Source organism: Podarcis raffonei, chromosome 3 (genome assembly GCF_027172205.1).
Source record: "Podarcis raffonei isolate rPodRaf1 chromosome 3, rPodRaf1.pri, whole genome shotgun sequence".
Taxonomy (NCBI): domain Eukaryota; kingdom Metazoa; phylum Chordata; class Lepidosauria; order Squamata; family Lacertidae; genus Podarcis; species Podarcis raffonei.
The window spans coordinates 99,269,058-99,287,902 of NC_070604.1; the positions used below are offsets into that span (position 1 = coordinate 99,269,058).

Consider the following 18,845-nt stretch of genomic DNA (forward strand, 5'->3'; position numbering starts at 1 on the left):
GGTGCTCCCAGTGGAAGTACTTAGTTTCCCCTCCTTGCTTGCCTTCTGGGGCATGTTAGCACTTCAACTTCACAGAATTCATATGGCCGTTGATTTGTTAATATGTTCCTGCCCTGATTTAGTCTTGCTTGCCCCAGAGTTAATCCCTTACAGTGAATGCTCCAATCTTGTCCCCTTTGCTCCTCCCTCCTAGTACACAGAGGAAACTAAACAAAATCTCTGGCTTAGAAGAATGCGAGAACTGGAGGTGGCGGTTTGTTTCAGTTCAACAAACCATGATAAGTAAGCCAAAAACAAACTTCAGTGTGCATAAGATCAGATATACATTGACCCAGTTCAGTCGTCACATCAAGCCATAGTTAGGGGTATTCACAATGACTCATTATGTGGGCTATTTTGACCCATTCCCCAACATACAAACACTCCCCTCATAAGAGAGGGGGGAATATACCAACTGTGGAGCTTATTTTCCCTCTATCAGCCCCCTTGACCTTCTGCCTCGGCTGGTATGAGACTGGAAAGGTTTTGGATTCTCCCTACCCCACTGAATTGCTTTGTCCCATAAATGAGTACCCTGCATTTTGGCGCACAAGGATCCTCCAAAATTGCCACAAAATGCACTTTGAAAATTCATAAAGCAAACTAGAGCAAATTAATAATAATAATAAAATCTAGTATCGGAGATTTCAACCTTCAGATTCCAAAAGTCTGGCAGAGTGCCGTGGTTTTCATTTGCCTCTTAAAAGCAAGAATTGATTTAGCCAGGCAGGTCTAGCAGAAGAGAATATTCCACAATTGAAAAGGCCCTGCTCCTAACAGAGCCTAACCTAATTTAGATGGGCAGGGTGGGGGAAAGGCAGGAATTGGATTGTGAGGCAGGATCAGGGAGAAATCTGAAGAGCAAATTGGCAGGGAGGAGGGAACTGGACGGTGCAAGAAGTGAGGCAAAGGCAACTTTCAACAGGGCAAAGAGAGAACTGATACGTTTGAGGTGCAAGTTGTAATTGGATTCTGAGCAGCTTTCCAATAATCACCTGCTGGTTCTATATGTTAGGGGCTGCTAATGGGGCCAAAGAAAGCAGGGAAGCTCAGTTGGCTTCAGGCGAGCCTGTGTCCCAAGACAGGATGGAGAGAAGGTACAGTCTTGCCAGTTGAGCCAGTGATATGAGGGCTCAGTGCAGGGGTTCTGTGGTGTATTTGTTTGACCTTTTCAATTTATGACCTAATGGAAACAAATGAGAAAAGTGAGCATAGCACAAGGATATACAAAGAAATATAAATATTAGTTCAGTTCAGTGCAATCAATCATGAGTAGTGCTTAGTTTTTGTCCCCACCCCTTTTGTTGCTACAGATGAAACTCTCCATGGAAGAATTCAGGAACCTAGCTGCAAGATACGGAGATCTCTATCAATCATCTTTTGATGCAGACTCAGCAACTTTGAGGAATGTGGAGCTGTATCCTACTTTTCAAAGCACAGGGCTTGGTTATTTTTCTCTAAGGATATGCCTTGTAAAGATGACTCTTAAGAATTTATTACTGGAGCTTAGGACATAACTTTCTTACAAATTCAGCATGCCAGTTTTCTTTTAAAGCCAACACCGAACACCAGAGTTTGTTTGCCAGAATTTAGCACTTGATATCATTGTGTCAGACCATTACCCAGCTATCAAGCATCATACCTAGAAAGCTCTTCTTCAGCGCCTTCTGGAAAACAATGCAATGTAGAGATTTGGCACAGGTTCAATGGGAGGGAGCTCTGTAGCTATGATGCCACCATGGGCAAGGATCTCTTCCTCATGGTCAACCTTCTTGCTGACCTGAGGGTTGGGCACAGAAGGTGAGCTTCCGAAACAGGGTGATGATGGCAGATTAGTATGGGTGCAGGCAAACCAATAAATAGCTTGGGTCCAAACGTTTCAAATCTCCTGTTCATGACCAAAACAGGGTGGGGAGTGCATGAACCTGACGCCTCCCTAGGCACAATTGCATTGGGCTAAACTCTGGTTCAGCATTGTATCCAAGAAGAGTTTGGATTTGATATCCTGCTTTATCACTACCCGAAGGAGTCTCAAAGCGGCTAGCATTCTCCTTTCCCTTCCTCCCCCACAACAAACACTCTGTGAGGTGAGTGAGGCTGAGAGACTTCAGAGAAGTGTGACTGGCCTAAGGTCACCCAGCAGCTGCATGTGGAGGAGCGGGGAAGCGAACCCGGTTCCCCAGATTACGAGACTACCACTCTTAACCACTACACCACACTGGCTCTCCAATGTGAAGTGGTCTGTGGAATCAAGTTGCTTAAATTCATGTTGTATTACGATCTCCCCAGAAATGAAGGCCATGCTGATTCTAGTAACTTACGGCCATTATTTTAATGAACCATGTAATATTAATTTGATTTTGCCAATTTCATTTGTTCACCTTTAACATTATGTCAGACAGCAGCAAGGTTGCTTATTGATATCGCATGCAATCGAAGCCCTGATTTTAGATCCTGAATCTGCAAGGTAAATATGATGCAGACTTAATTTCTTCAGCCTCTTGTCACCCAGTCTTGCCATTATTTTCTAATTTAAGTAGCCATTAATCAAGGTGAAAATGTCTAGCAGTAGTTTAGCCAGGGTTCCTGTGAAATAAAGTTGCACAAAGTTAAACATTTTGAGTATATGGAAGAGTCCATTCAAATTTACCTTTAGTTTATTTGTTCGTCTGAAAGAAACTTCAGCTGCATTTCACTGAAATGCACTGTTTCATGGGAAGCAATTCATTAACTATATGTAGTGCATGCTTATTGTCATTCAGAAAGTATTTTTTAAAAACCATATTAGTTCTTTAGCAACTTTGCCTTTTTCCTTGGCTCCAAAATTAAAGCTAAACGTATACTTTTTAAAATTTGACAGTGACTTCATACTTCAATTTTTTGATTTAAACAAAATTTTAATAGAAGTATTAAAATAAAATAAACTGTCGGCACTGTACCGTGCTGATAACGAGGTGCATGAACTAGCGCATGAACTTGTCATGTGGATGAGTAGCAATGTAACATTCAGCAGATTATTGTTTATACTGATAGGCATCAGGACAGCAAAAATTAGAAATCTTTTGAAGGGAATCCTGATTTCCCTAAAGTGGGTTGATGATTGGGCTAAATCAGGGATGGGGGAACCTGTAGCCCTCTAGCTGTTGTTGGACTACAATTCCTATCAACACCGACCATTTGCCATGCCGCCTGCGGCTGATAGGAGTTGGAAGTCAACAGCTAAATGAAGCTGGCTGGGAGTGGCAGAAAATATTTAGAAAAAATAGATTCAACCTATTTGGTTATAATGTTTTAGCTAGGCAATCCTTACTTTAAAAATTATCAGGGCTGTATCCAACTAACATGTCCCATCAGTGTAAAGATTTCAGCTTGCACAACAGGACTTCCTCTTCTCCCTCCACCCTCTCCCAGTCTCCTCTGGGTGGATGGAGAAACCCACAGAACACATTTAGGGGGTGTGCAGGGGAAGGAGGCAGGAAGTCCTGTTGCACAAGTGGAAATTATTGTGTTGTTTGAAGACGTATTACTGCCACTTTGGATACAACCCTTAGTGATTTTTTTCTCTAGGGATGAAAGCATTGCGGACATTGCACCTTGGTGAAACTGAGATTCTATAGTTTAGTGCTTTTCAGTCTTCCTTCTAGGAAGGATTTTCACATTGACATCTCCTGTGGAAACCTTACATGTCTGCCATGGAACCCCTAATGTTACAGAGGATGTTTTACAGTATTATAACAATAGTAATAATATTTGTTTGCCACCTTTTCCCCAAGGCAGCTTACAGGTAAAACAGAGAAAGCAAAAAAGCATAGAAAAGAGAGTCATTAAATTACACATTCAGTTCCCTGGCTTGGGCCTCCTCATTGAACTTAAAGCACAGACAAGAGCATGCATCAGTGCATTGCAGTGGAAGATCACTAGTGTTGCACAAGCCATCTTTTAGGAGAGCTTGTCTGTCATTTCTGTTCTCACTGAGAAGCCTCTGTTAAGCTTTAAGAGAACCCCGGCATTCTTAGAAATAGTTCAAGATGAGATGCCACAAGCTCTTGCTGAAGTTAAAAATAAAATAAATGACAAATACTTCTTCCTTGTATTGCTCGTATACCTGGTTCTAAATAAACTTTATTTGATGTAAGCACTAATAATTTCAATGGAACTAAATTCCAAATAAGTTTGCTTAAAAAGCCAGGGCTCCCCCCCCCCATACCATTGGGCTCTCTTGAATAGTCCCTGTTTTCCTCCTTAGCTTTTGAAATCCCCTAAATTAACCAGATAATTAATCTCTGGTGTAATGCCATTGACTTTGATGAAGTTTCTCAAGGGACAAAGATAGCCATGTAAGCCGCCTTGGTGCTAGTAAAAGGTCTCCCTTTGGGCTGACTCTGATTTCTGTTGATAGAACGTAAGTTGATCAGATCCCGTGAGACTGGAAATCGGAAAGAATTGCTCAGAAGTAGTAATGGCTCATTTAAACATGGGAGTTACAGGACTGAACTGATGCCTAGTAGATCTTAATCCACATAGACAGTACACACTTTTTAAAACAATGGCCCAATTCAGAGGTAACGCTAAACTGTTGTGCACAGCTTTTGGCTCCTGCATTTTTCACTTTCCTCTTCACTGCTGCTGAACAGAAATGATTGGAAGCTGTCACTTCTGTTTTCTATTAGCCGCAGTTTATCATTACATCCAAACCTGAAACATTACCCAAGCAAAAAGGTTTTCAAGCCCTGCACTGAACTTTGACGTCCTGACGATCGGGGCTTCCGAGCGCAGCATCACCTGGTGATAGTGATGCCAGGCGATTGGCAGGCAGCATCTTCACCCACATGTCAGATTTGGTCCAGAGGAGAAGGAAAACCATGTTTGCCAGACACAACAACCACATCATTGTTTTGGTGAACCAGTGCAGAGAATGCATTGTGTGGAGGTGGCTTCCATGTGTCAGTGCAGGCTACTTCAGCAAAACTGAGCCATCTGCCTTTTCAGTTCAGGGGACACTTCTTGTGTATTCAATTCGGCGCTGAATGCACAAGCAACTGCTTTGCAGATGTGTCACAAATTTATTCCAAGGTTTTTTATTTCATTTTTTAATTGAGTAAGGAAGAAATGTTTAAGTGAATTGGAGATGTTCAGATTAAGTGTGAAATGCCTATAAAGATGGGGAGGGTATCCATGGAGGACAGCACTTACAAGGACAAAGGAACCTGTCGGAGAGGCTGTGCTATTTCCAGGAAATTATTTGTTTTCCTATGAAATGGTTAAGTATATATAGACAAGATGATGATTTTATAGAATCTTTATCTCACCTTCTTATCCAGCCTAGAGTCCCAAAGCATTGTGTAAAAATACCCAAGACACTTTGGAAAAGTTAGGGAAAGGCACACATTGGGCATCACCGGAATGAATTTCTTTTCTAGTTTACAGGAATATGGCTCTGCTGGAGTGGTACATGCCACAAGTGAATATGAAAGGAGAATGATGTCTGTGTTCAGTCATGTGCTGGAAGAAGTGGAATCACTGAACAGAAAATATGCACCCGTGTCTTACATGGCAAGTAATAGCCACTTTGTTATAGGGACTTTTAAAATAGTATTTCTTTACATTCCTTTGAAACAAGAAGTCAAAAGATAGATGACCCCAGGTTTTGTATTGGTCACAAATAGCATATAACCAGAGAGATGGAATAAAACAGGTTTCTACCATAGAGCAACATTGGAGATTCGTTTTATGCTTTAGAGGGCATAATTTTTAATGACTCACAGTGCCAGATTTGTATTTTTGAGGAGATTGTACTGTTCAGTGGTCAAGGTGGAAGTGACAAGTCAAGACTTGGCTTCAATCTGTAATTTATTAACTAAAGCTATAGGAATGGTGGAAGCAGCATTGATATTTAGGTATAATGAATTAACCGATAGAAACATAGGTATAATCCAGAGATTATCATGCATACTAAAAAGCTTAAAGAACATGCAGAAAAGTAAAAAATATTTTTTGTTTGTAATAAGTCTTCACTCATTCTCAAAAATTTTGACCAGCCAAAGCAAAATTTGTCATGCTTTTTAATGAGTAGTATGTTTCTTTATCCACAGCTGTTTAGATTTTGGCCCTTTCCCCTCTCCTAAACTTGAGAATGGAAAGCTTCAACTTGAAAAGCATTATATACATCTTCGGTATACATCAGTAGCAACAGACGGAAATATTTGTAATTTGAAATAAAGGGATGAAGCTTGTAGTGACATGCGGAGCTATATCATTGTTCTTTGGACTACTTATAATTTTACTCAGTTTTCTAGGAGTTGTGTTATTTAATACCTTTCTGATTCTGACGCTGTGATGGCTGTCATGCAGAGAGTTCATGTGTGGAACATCCTAGAGGCCACCTGCCATTGCTCCACCTTGGCTTCATTCATTGAAGCTGATTGTGTTTCAGTACAACTTTTCACTGGTGTAGAGTTTCTCTTATCAGGTCAGGTCAGCCGAGAACACATGCGCTAGCTGATGTAACTCCAAACACAAGGCGGAGAACAGTTCTAAATGAGCTTAATCTATTGACTAGAACCAGGGTTTCAGATACTGACTTTAGGATATCTCTGATCTCTCTGAGAGCAAGCAATCTGCTGTCCTTCCATGCGTGTATGAATAAAAATGTACGCAGAGTCCCGTATAAAAACTAAAGCAATTATTCAAATAGCAGCAGGGGGCCGCTATTGCCCTAATTTCTTGCTTGTGGGTTTCCCAGAATCATCTCACTGGCCACTCTGAGAAGCGAGATATTGAACTAGATAGAGCTTTGGCCTGATCCAGCAGGACTCTTCATAGTTAATTTCTCGCTGGCCATATTTTTGCTCTCGTTTTATTGCAGAAAGCACTGTGGGACCAGAATAGAGAACAAGCCGTTTTCCATAAGACTTCAGAATTTCCCCATATTTAATCTTCAGCTCCATTCATGGCTTGTCTTTCTTTGTTGTAGGGACTCCCCACTGCTACTTAGTTTCTCTCAAGCCAGTACTGCCTTGCCCTGCCTTGCCCCATTTGGCTGCATTCTTCTTCCTGGTGGCCTCTGGTCTCCAGGAAGCCCCTGAAGCCTTGAGATCTAATGTGCCAGGCTGCATTGGCCACCATTTTTTCTTTCCATATATTCTTGATCAAATGATGCACTTAGGAATAGGGGATGTTGGGGAAAACAACAACTTTTCCCCAAATTCCTTTAGAGCTACTACAGAGCTATTTTCGGAGCTATTCAATGCCTGTCTTGTCCTAATACAGAAAGGAAACTGGATTTGTTTCCACCAGCTCTATAGGCTATTCCAGCCTGGTGCCCATCAGACGTTTTGGACTACAACTCTCATCAGGTCATAGAAGCTGTAGTCTAAAACACCTGGAGCCCCCCAGGCTGGTGAGGGCTGCGCTCTTCCATATTCTTGATGATGCATTGTCTTGGCTTCCTAATAAGTGCTAGTGAATGCAACGGTAATGCACAAAGTACATTCTGTTTCCGATCCCTGCTGTAAAAAGGATTAGTTCTGATCTGGCTTGGCATTGTTTTGTTCCAGCAAACGGCTTGTCTATGCAATGCAGTCATTGCCTTGCTGAAAGTTCCCTTGTCATTCCAGAGGTATTTTTTCCAGAAGCTGCAGTCGACTAGCATTAAGGTAAGCTGACGGTGTCACCGAATTTTAACTGCAGTTAATGCAGAGAAATGTCTACAATCCCTTCGCTGTCAGGAAGAGGAATGGGAAGGAGGATTGCTGCTAATCCACCTCTCAGATTTCTCACTGTTTGTAGGTTAAAATGTAATTGGATTTGGACATGCAGATCCCTACGTCTGCTTTGATTCTTTAATTATTGCTATTTTTCAGTGGGAGATTCTGTTCAGATCGCTCACTGCATTCTGTTTGTCCCTGGCTCTTCTATAGGAGAGAGAATGGGAGCCGTTAGTGATTGTATGGCACCCAATACAGCAGTTATTTTTTCCAGAGCTTTTATTTGTTTGTTTATTTAAACAATGCCTACTAGCAACTCCCCATTTACACACAATCTATTTGCATGAGTGTCCTCCTGGCTCACAAGAAGACCCTCCCCAGAGCCTGAAGGGGACAGAGGCACAGTGGGGCATTGTTGAGGCTTCCCGCCTAACAGCTTCCCCATGCATCAGCTGAGCAGCCTCAGCAAAGCCCCTCTGCCCCTCCGGCTCACGGAGGTCCATAACATAACCCTGTATAAATGGAGAGTCACAGAAGGCCTTCTCAGTAGTGGCACCCGCCCTGTGGAACACCCTCCCATCAGATGTCAAGGAGACAAACAACTATCTGACTTTTAGAAGACATCTGAAGGCAGCCCTGTTTAGGGAAGTTTTTAATGTTTGATCTTTTATCGTGTTTTTAATATTCTGTTGGGAGCTACCCAGAGTGGCTGGGGAAACCCAACCAGATGGGCGGGGTATAAATAAGTTGTTGTAGTAGTATATAAATAAGTTGTTGTTGTATCACTTAACTACAACCTTATCTAAGCAGTGTACAAGAAATAGGTAAAGGTAAATAAAAAATGGAAATAGAAAAGATAAAAATTGATTAAAACTGTACAGTCAGACTTAAATGCCTGCTGGGATATATAAAAGAAAGTCTTCAGTAGGCACCAGAAGTTCATCAGGAAGGGGCCCTGCATCACCTCAATTGGCAGGCAGTTCCACAAAATGGGTCCATCATCCCACACTCATGGTTTCTGATGGACTCGAGCCATACATCAGAACCATGGAGAGCCACTAACAGTGACTGGGCTAGGGATATAAGGGATTAGGCAGCCCTTGAGCTGTCCTGGACATATGTTGTTCAGGGCCATGTCAATTAAGACAATACTCTAGAACATGACCCATTAGTATATGGGCAGCCAGTGCAAGCTTTTGAGCGCCAGGGTTACAGGCTAGTGATTGTCCCCACTGACAATCTAGCTGCCAAAGATCTAAAGAACTGCCCATCAGAGTAGGCAAAACAGAGTTAAGATGGGGTCACGGTCTTGCATGTGAGTAAGGCTGCTTTGTATGCCCTGACTACTGGTTCATGTAATTTCATTTTCTAAGGCTTGTACCCTGGCATCTGGAATCATAACTTTTGAGATTTTTAGGCCAGTGGCAAGTTACAGATACTTCAGTTAAGTAAATAATAGTAAAAACAGTAGTGAGATAAAGTTTGTAATTACAATATCAAGCAACAAACAAATTTGCCACAATGTTTAATTAATACACAGAGAGAGAGAGACAGGATTGCTCCCCAAAGAGCACATACTTGCCAGAAAGGAAGGTCTTTGCTAGCTTTCTGAAACTCACCAAGAAGCCTGCCAGAAGTACCTCTCTAGAAGGGATCTCCGCAGCACAGGTACATCTGCTAAGGTTTCTCTTTACAGCAGACTCATGGAACTTCCTTCAGGACTCCTTCGGCTAATCAGTTGCCTGTGTCAACAGCAGTCGACTTAATGTCTATTTGGAGTCGTTTAGAGTATGTGTACTTAAGATTGTCAGAGTCAAAAGCTAAGGGCTCTTAACAAGCAAAAAAGCTTACTTGAAAGATTATCAAATGTTGCAGAATCCATGCCCCAGAGCATAAGTCGTCTCTCTGGTTGGGGTAACAGGGCTGTTTGGAATATAAAAACACAAAAATACATAACATAGCAACAAACAAAAACAATACCCTTCTCACAGTTCAAAAGACCATAGATTGTTTAATTAGCCAAAGGCTGATTTCCTGCTTGGTTTCAAACACAGTTTTTAGGCTGTCATCCAGCCTTCCAGCTGCTGCCCAAAGTGCAGAGAAAGCTTTACTGCTTGATTGTACTGAAATATTAAAGCTGCCCTAATATGGAGGTATTAAGGACAGCATCTTCATTGTGTAAAATAACGTTCTAACAGAAAAGTTAGCTGCAATTCAGTTTAGAGAAAATGCATTTCAAGTTTGGAGTGCTTGAAAACGTGTTTTTTTTTCTGACAGTGCACTACTCATGCAATGAATGCCCTGATCATAAATTGTGTTGATTATATCTTGAGCATTGTAATATCCCTCGCCATCTTCCATGTGCTTCTTGTTTCAGTTGCTTTTTTTATTTTATCTGTACTTCAGCTTGCCCTGTCACCATCCCCACGCAACCCTGCTGAGCCCATTGTCGTTCAGAATAACCAGCAAATGGCATTGAAGGTAGAAGGAGTGGTTCAGCACGGCTCCAAACCAGGCCTTTTCCGCAAGATTCAGTCGATCTGTCTAAATGTATCTTCAACACTGCAGACCAAATCTGGGCAAGAGTACAAGGTATGGAGTTGTATACTGTCACCATTTTACAGTGTCTGAAACCTATGAAGAATTTAAATGGAAATATCATTTTCTGCTGTTGGGTGGCGAGGATTTTAATCTCAGCGGGGGAGGGGTGTGTGGGTGTGTAGGCATTTCTGGCAGGTTCTTTGAAGATAAAACCTGTAAGTAAGATCTTGTGGTGGTGTTGTGTTCATATCCCCATGGGAAAAAGCCTGCGCCTTGTGTATTTGCATCTCAGTGGAAAGGGGAAGGTGGAACAGATAATCCTTTTCCACACTTGCTGTCTTGGCAGTAGCACTGAAAAGTCCTAACATTACAATCGACTAAGAACACACAGCTGTCTGGCAGCAGGAAGCAAATCTGCTCAAGTAAGAGAATGCTGATCACTTGGGATGGCTAATCACTTAGAGGTTCCCAAGCCCTGCTATGAACAGCTGAGCAGTTTGCAATAGCTTTAGCAGAGAGCGCTAAATGGCTTCTTACGTTTTGCTTAGACATGCTGAACAAAAGCAAAGGACAACAGTTCTGATATTGTCCTCCGTGAGCCAAACCTTTGCTTATATGGCAGAATTGAAACATTGAACACCCCCTTAGAGAAGCTGTGGAAAATGCCATTCCTGCTCCTGTTTTCTTTCCCAGATGCCCATTGACAGCCTGACAAATGAGATGGAGCAGATGGTTGAGCCTCACAACGATTACTTCAGCACACAGTTCCTCTTGAACTTTATTATTGTTGGCACCCACAGCATCACAGTGGAGTCTTCTGTTAGAGATCTCAATGGTATCATATGGAAGACGGGGCCCAAAACCACTCTGTTGATTAAGTCTCTTGAAGATCCGTACTCCCAGCAAATTCGACTTCAGCAACAGCAAGGACAGCAGCCACCACAACAGCCGCAGCCACAGCAACGAACTGCCTATTCCCGTTTTTAGCACTGTTCTTATCATTCATCAGCCCAAGTGAAAAGCATTCCATTTTATGTGAACGTTGTCATTTTCCCCATCTGTTTCCCATGACACCTTCCTTCCTTCCTCCCTCCCTCCCTCCCTCCCTCCTTTCCTTCCTTCCTTGGCAACTGCAATGATCACACCTATAAAATGCAACTCGGTCACTGAAACCCAACTCTCTTGAGGCACTCCATATAACAAGCTGGTTGAATGAAGTGGTTCTGCTCATAGTTCCAGCTGTTTCTACCATGCCACTGAAATTGCTCTAGCAGTGGAGTGCGGAAATTTGCTAAAGCAGAACAAAGCCTTGGTTATGTACTTTAAAGGCCTTTTTCAGGTTCTTATGGCCCTGTTCATGTGATGTGGGTCACTAAGGGCCTGAGAGGCCTAAATCCATGTTTTTATGGCTTCATCACATACCCAGCTCTTCTTGCCATCATTGAGCACAGATTTTAGGATGGTGTGATGAACTGAAATCTGGCCCCACTACATGATCCATCCAATCACTGTTTTATTGTGCTTTCCGTGTGCCTTGTAACCTGCATTCCACCACACACAATAGAAAAGCCACTTTAAAGCCTCAGATAAGAATGGGCCAAGTTGGTTTCCCGTTGCATCGTTGTTGACGGCTTCCAATTGGAAGATAGTGAGCAGTGAAAGGTCTGCAAGAATTTCCTGGGTTGCATCCCAACATATTGGCTGTTTGAGTAATCCAGTTGCCACTTCCTGAGGAGCATGACTTTCGATTCTACATTTAGTCTTTCAAATTGCATTGGGTTTTTATGTATGCAAAACTGTGTTCCTCTGTGTTATTCAGTACATCTACAAATGCAAAAAGTTTCAACAAACGTCCATACATTCTGGGTGGTTAAATGTAAATAATCATTTTGAATGCTGCTAAGTTAGAACGAGGTTTGGATATCATTCCAAATATCGGGGTGGTGTTCTTTAATGCCTCTGAATCTTGCAGCTGCTCATATTTGTTGTTTCTCTATATAATAATGCTTGAGCTATGCCATTGTGGGGAAAGGGAGATTGTCTTGCTTTATAGGAAAAGGCATTTCAGATTGGTTGGGATCCTTGCCCCGCCCCCCAACACAAAGTCCCCCAGAAAGAAATATATTCATCTTTGAAAGGTTAGAAAGTTGAAAGATCAGAAAGGGTTGTGTTATAACTGTTCTTCTTTTAACAACAATATGAAGGAAATGCGCATTGAAGCTACGTGAGTACTTTTTAATAGGGTTTTGGTTTTGGTTTTTGGAAGAGGCAACTCATTCTAAAGCAAAATGCAGCTTGAAGTGCAACAGATGACCAGGCCCTGTACCCTATAACCTAAAGAGGGTATATTTTGTATGGTATTATGAGTTACTTCAAGAGAGCAAGGAGACAAGTAATGATCTTGGAGCCTACTCCACATGGACTCTTGCCCCTACCACCTCCAGGCCAGCTATCCAGGGAGAAGAATCCTGTTATTTTTTTAAAAGCAAACATACGTTATAAAGTACTTTAATTTTACCAGTAAGGCTTGGAAGCATTTGGTATCCTGAAAGGCAGGATGAAAATAATTCTAATACTAATAATTCCCTGCTTTATTCTGTACCAGAGTTGTGAATGGAGAGCCTTCTTCCATTAAATACTCTATGGTTGGTGGAGTATGCCATAGCTGTGCAGGAAGAAATTGACTTTGCATTCTCTTACTGAACTTGCAATGTGTCCATTCCTCTTGCTTTCAGATGTGAGAAGTTCACTCAGCTCTTGATGATACAGGTATGCAGGTTGAGGGTTTCTTTCATTGTCAATACTGGGGGATGGGTTTGGAGGTTACTTGCAACATGCTCCTTTTTTAGAAACTACTCAGATGTAGTTTCTTACTTCATCTTACATCAAGCAAATGCCTCCTTGTTATGTATAGAATATCCTAATAAACCATTTGTTTCCCATTTGAATCTGATCAACAAAACCAGAACTTCTTGTGACAAAAACAGACATTAGCATTCTTTAAACGCCAATACTTGATTCACTGGCTGCCTTGGTTTTCAAAGTGTCTCTCCAATTTAACGAAGAAACATTTCACCTCTTCTGTCCCCAGCATGTTGATTTTGCAAATTATGAATAATCCCCAGTGTTAGAAACTCAGATATATAAACTAAGTGCCAAATGGCTCCTTATACCAGGGTTACAGTCGCCGAAACAGAATGCCTAGTTGCTGTTTTGGGGCAGACGATTTGAAAGTCATATTTTTCAATATGACTTTTTTGGTTGCTGAAATTCATTCTGAATGTGCAGATAAAGATAATGGATAGAATTCTACAGGATGGGGTATTAGCATGTGAAAACAGTACAGATCCAATGTTCCTCAGGCATGCACCTCCAGATGGTGGACATGTCAGCCGCCAATCCTGGCACCCGGGCATCTTCACTTGGTCGCAAGTGGCCGATAGCCAGCCAAATGCGCCTGGCAAATTTCTAACGCTGCCTCTGACATACGTAGGTAGATGGAGCTTCGTGTTGATCAGCTGGCTAGCTTCACAGTTTGTTCCCCATTTTTATCTTTTAGCCACCTTCGTCTAGCACTGACTTAGATGAAGTCAAACCTATGTAAACCCAGTCCAAAGGCTTTTCACCCAAGTTACATAGAGGTCACTGGAGCTAGGTGTGCATACCATCAGCTGACCATGGGGAATCCCTGAATATTTCCACCTTGTGCTGAAAAATCCAATTTCTGATTGAATAAGCTATTTCCCTTCAGGACTCGTCTTTCCCTAAATTTACTTAATTGAAAAAGGAGTTCTGTGCCTATAGATACTGGACTTGTTTAGAAGCCACTTAGCCCACTGCTGGAATACTGAGCATCCCTTTGTTTCTACATGAGACTGCAAGGGGTGATTTGGAGTTGGAGATCATCAACATGCTGATGATACTTAGCTGTCTCTCCTTTCCACCAACTCTAGGAGGTCTTGGAACTCTTTAATTGGTCTGAAATCAGTAATGGAATCAATGTGGGCTAGCAAATTTTGCTTTAATCCCGACAAGTCTGGGAATTGTAGCTCTGTGAGGGGTACAGGGATTGCCTAACAACTCTTAGCACCCATAACAAATTACAGTCTGCAGGAATCTTTGGGGAAATCCATGCCTGTTTAAATTGGTATAATTCTGCTTTATGGTGTAGTAAATGGTGCCCAGTTGAAATGGTAAGTGAATGGTTTTGCATAATCTCTAACTTTGCTCAAGAAGAAAAGTTGTCCGTTGTGTTAATAGCCATATATGACAATCCAATTCATGCTCATTTATGACCATGGAAAGCAGAAAAGGAAAGTGTGATACCAGGAGCAAGAAGAAGAAGCTGAAACATGGTTAGACAATACTCTGATGCTGGTTGGCCTTTAGGGACACTGGTGAAATAAACCTGGGAAGTAGGGGGAGCAGAGATGAAACTAGAATTTCTGCATACCAGTACGGAGGTAAATTCTACAAGTTGGAATCATTGGAGGAAGAAAGATACGGAGTGGTAAGCTTTTTTAAAAAATATGTGTAATCCATTATGATGACTAGGCAGTTCCCACATACAGAATAATACAGATTTTCATGTTGGTTCCTTCCTCCGGTGCATCAGAAATAGCCATAGCTGGAGATGAGATTTCAAACAGGATGGACTGGCCCAAAGGCAATAGAATTCAAAGCTTCGGGAAGAAATTCAATATTTTTTCCTCATTTTTGTGTAGCTGCACTTTTAAGAAAGATACTTAATTCAGGGTTTTATGGGCCTTATGTCTGAACTTCAGAGGCTGATGAAAATGGAGCCATGACCAACATCAGCATCTGGAGTCCTTGGAGTCATGGCCCCAGCCTCAAGCTTGAGCCAGATATCCTGGTCAGAGGCAGCAATACTTCTGCATACAGCTGCCTCCACTGAAAAGCATAGTGATCTGGGTCATAGGAAATTTCTTGCCTGAGTGTTTTATCTGCAGTTATGACCCACACATTATGATCAGGGATAGGGAATCTCTTTCATCCCACAATCTGTGTTCCTTTGTGGGTAACCTTCTAGGGATGAGACTTTAGGTAAGCATATACGTGATCATGAATTCAAGCATTGTCTGCAAGTTAGGACTTCTTTCCCTTGAGCAAATTCTGTCATATTTATTTCATTTGTTCTCTCAGGAACGGTCAAGTCTGGGGGAAGCTATTGCATATAAGCTGTACTGGATTTTAAGGACCTACTGGAAATGTTTCTTTGCTTCATGTTTCAAGCACCTTGAAGAACTGTTTGTACTGCATAAAATCAGAATTTTGCAGAATCTTAGAATTGTGATTTTATTATATAATGCATTTTGAAGGTTATCTTTACAACATGGAAACGAGGTTGCATATTAAAAGAGGCTTGCAAAAATATTTCCCAGTAAGCAGCCATTCAGAATGCAAATGCTGATTGTCCAAAAGACGAACACATAAAAGGGAACATTCGGCATAGAGCAGCTTTCCATTTGCATAGAGAAAAAGGCAAATTATATATAGCCTACTCTGAATCTCTTTTATATCAGTGCTAGAGATTCTCTTCTTCGAGATTACTAATGCCACCACTTCTGTAGCACATCTCATGCGAATATATATTTCAGTAATTTTCACAATAGCTCTATAATGTTGGTGAATGTTACCTCCATCTTCCCAGTGGGGTAGGGGCAAGACTGAGAATTTATTGCCTGTAATTGTCTAGCAAGTTTGTGGTAAAGGAGAGATTCTGAAAGATTTCCTGTTCATACCCATAGCCACCATATGCTACAACAGCTTTACAATAGATCATGGATGGGAGTGGACCAAGGGTGGGAAATAAGTGTCCCTCCAGTATCATGATGCTATAAGTATTGCGATGCGATCTGTCCAGCGGGAAGAAAAGCCAATGCAATTCTGGGCTGCATCAATAGGAGTATAGCATCTAGATCAAGGGAAGTAATAGTGCCACTGTATTCTTCTCTGGTCAGACCTCACCTGGACTACTGTGTCCAGTTCTGGGCACCACAGTTCAAGAAGGACACTGACAAACTGGAACGTGTCCAGAGGAGGGCAACCAAAATGGTCAAAGGCCTGGAAACGATGCCTTATGAGGAACGGCTAAGGGAGCTGGGCATATTTAGCCTGGAGAAGAGGAGGTTAAGGGGTGATATGATAGCCATGTTCAAATATATAAAAGGATGTCACACAGAGGAGGGAGAAAGGTTATTTTCTGCTGCTCCAGAGAAGCGGACACGGAGCAATGGATCCAAACTACAAGAAAGAAGATTCCACCTAAACATTAGGAAGAACTTCCTGACAGTAAGAGCTGTTCGACAGTGGAATTTGCTGCCAAGGAGTGTGGTGGAGTCTCCTTCTTTGGAGGTCTTTAAGCAGAGGCTTGACAACCATATGTCAGGAGTGCTCTGATGGTGTTTCCTGTTTGGCAGGGGGTTGGACTCGATGGCCCTTGTGGTCTCTTCCAACTCTATGATTCTATGATTCTAAGAATTAACTTTGTATTGTCAAAAGTACACTTACAAGTTAGGAGAAGGCATGTCCATCAGTCCTACATCTCTCAGCTACTCCTAGGTGATCCAGCAGCAATGGAGAATGAAAACACTAACAAGGTGTGCACCCAATGGGCAGTTGCCACAACAGAGAGGTACCAACCTTGGCTTTTGGATCTCCCCTACCTGAGCTGTGTGCAAGCGAGAGAAGACTCTGCCTGCATGTCACCTCCTGCTCCTCCCACTTCAGTCATCTCCTGGTCCTGGGAGACAGAGGAGCAGGAGGAGGTGTGGAAGCCCTTGACTCTCCACCAAAAAATATATTCTTGCTCAGAAATATATTATTATACACTGTAATAGGAACCAATAAAAGTACAGGGGAACCTTGGTAGTCAAATGCCTTAGTTGTCGAACAAATCGGCTCCTGAACGTCGCAAACCCAGAAGTGAATGTTCCAATTTGTGGACATTTTTCAGAAGCCGAACATCCAATGCGGCTTCCGCTTGAGTGCAAGAAGCTCCTGCAGCCAATCGGAAGCCACGCCTTGGTTTTCGAACCGTTTCAGGAGTCGAACGGAGTCCCAGAATGGATTCAATTCGAGAACCAAGGTACGACTGTAACTGCTAAAAGGAACTGAAGTTTACCTTGTATTTCCTAATGCACTTAAATTACAGCATTCTTACAAAAAAAAAATGCTGCAAAAATGAGGCCTACTGAAAAACGAATAAGAGGGTGGTATTGTTATCAAGGTCACCCCAAGGTTTGCAAAAGACCTCCCCACACACATGGATTTCACATTTATGTGGAGTGTGCCTGAAGAAAGCTGAGCCATGGAACTCCTTAGCACGAGGAAAATGCTGTGGCAAAGAATCTAGCAATTTCCAAAGATGGTTTAGATATTGGTAGAAAAATGATGTTGGTAATTACTAGCCGATTGCTGAATTCTGCCTCCATCTGCCACCCTTTTGTGACTGGTGGGCCTCAGCAATAATGTCAAGTGGGACTGAAAGTCTGAGCACCTCTGCCATACAGGAAAGACTTATTAATGAGAAATCAGCAAAGCCTGGATTTCTGCAGTAATAAATTTCTCCCCCTGCCCCCCAATGGATAACCATGCATACATTTGTTAAATTTTCCTAATTTATTTCTGGTAGCAGAACCTGTGTGTTTGCATAATATGAAATCCTCTTACATGACGCAGACCAGCCAAGGAGGTAAGAGCCAGGAAGACGGAAAGCCAGTTCTCAAGGTGGTAATAAGGTCGCTCAGTCTGGAAAAGCTACCTTCCAAACTTCACTCTGTTGCCTGACCAGGGAAGGAGCAAGCTTGACGCTTGGTGAGTTATTTTATAGCTTTGGGGGGGGTCGTTAGGGGCGATTGTTGACCCCACCCATCAGTGTCCCTTGACTTTCTCCCATGTTAATGAGGGCCATTCCCACCCCCCAAATGAGGAAACATTCATAGGGAAAATATTGAGTAACCTGACTCTCATAGTTCGAAATCTCCTCATTTCTGGGCAATGTGTTTTGGACCTCGCAGGCAGCCCATTGGTTGTGATGACAATCTTGCCTCTCTCTAAATGAAACCAGTTTCCCAACATTCTGCCACAACTATAGCGCAGAGATCGCCAAAGGGTTGTCCTCTTGATGTTGGGCGCCAACTCCCATCAGCCTCAACCAGAATGGCCTGTGGTCGGGGAAGATGGAAGTCGTAGTTCAACAGCACAAAGCACACAGTGTGTTGTCTCTTATTACTTATGACGTTTATTTGTCGCTTACAAAAACATCTCAAAGCTGCTTACAATTATAAAAGCAGATGGGATACAGTGGTACCTTGGGTTAAGAACTTAATTCGTTCTGGAGGTCTGTTCTTAACCTGAAACTGTTCTTAACCTGAGGTACCACTTTAGCTAATGGGGCCTCCCGCTGCTGCCGCCGCACAATTTCTGTTCTCATCCTGAAGCAAAGTTCTTAACCCAAGGTATTATTTCTGGGTTAGCAGAGTCTGTAACCTGAAGCGTCTGTAACCCGAGGTACCACTGTACAAAGATAAAATATAA

The 18,845-nt window shown here is 42.2% G+C and overlaps 1 protein-coding gene across 2 annotated transcripts in view; it reads left to right on the forward strand.

Moving 5' to 3' along the window:
* INTS7 (integrator complex subunit 7) overlaps window positions 1-13,234 on the forward strand; it is a 42,926-nt gene extending 29,692 nt beyond the window's left edge. The window contains exons 15-20 of one of the 2 annotated variants that reach the window (XM_053383238.1): window positions 1,353-1,456; window positions 2,438-2,506; window positions 5,460-5,592; window positions 7,596-7,694; window positions 10,152-10,337; window positions 10,980-13,234. In XM_053383238.1, coding sequence (XP_053239213.1) covers window positions 1,353-1,456; window positions 2,438-2,506; window positions 5,460-5,592; window positions 7,596-7,694; window positions 10,152-10,337; window positions 10,980-11,273 — 885 coding nt within the window. In that variant the 3' untranslated portion in view covers window positions 11,274-13,234. Of the gene's footprint in view, window positions 1-1,352; window positions 1,457-2,437; window positions 2,507-4,709; window positions 4,894-5,459; window positions 5,593-7,595; window positions 7,695-10,151; window positions 10,338-10,979 lie in introns of those variants that run through there. The other variant, XM_053383237.1, reaches the window with a different exon arrangement.
* Window positions 13,235-18,845: the final 5,611 nt, after the last annotated feature.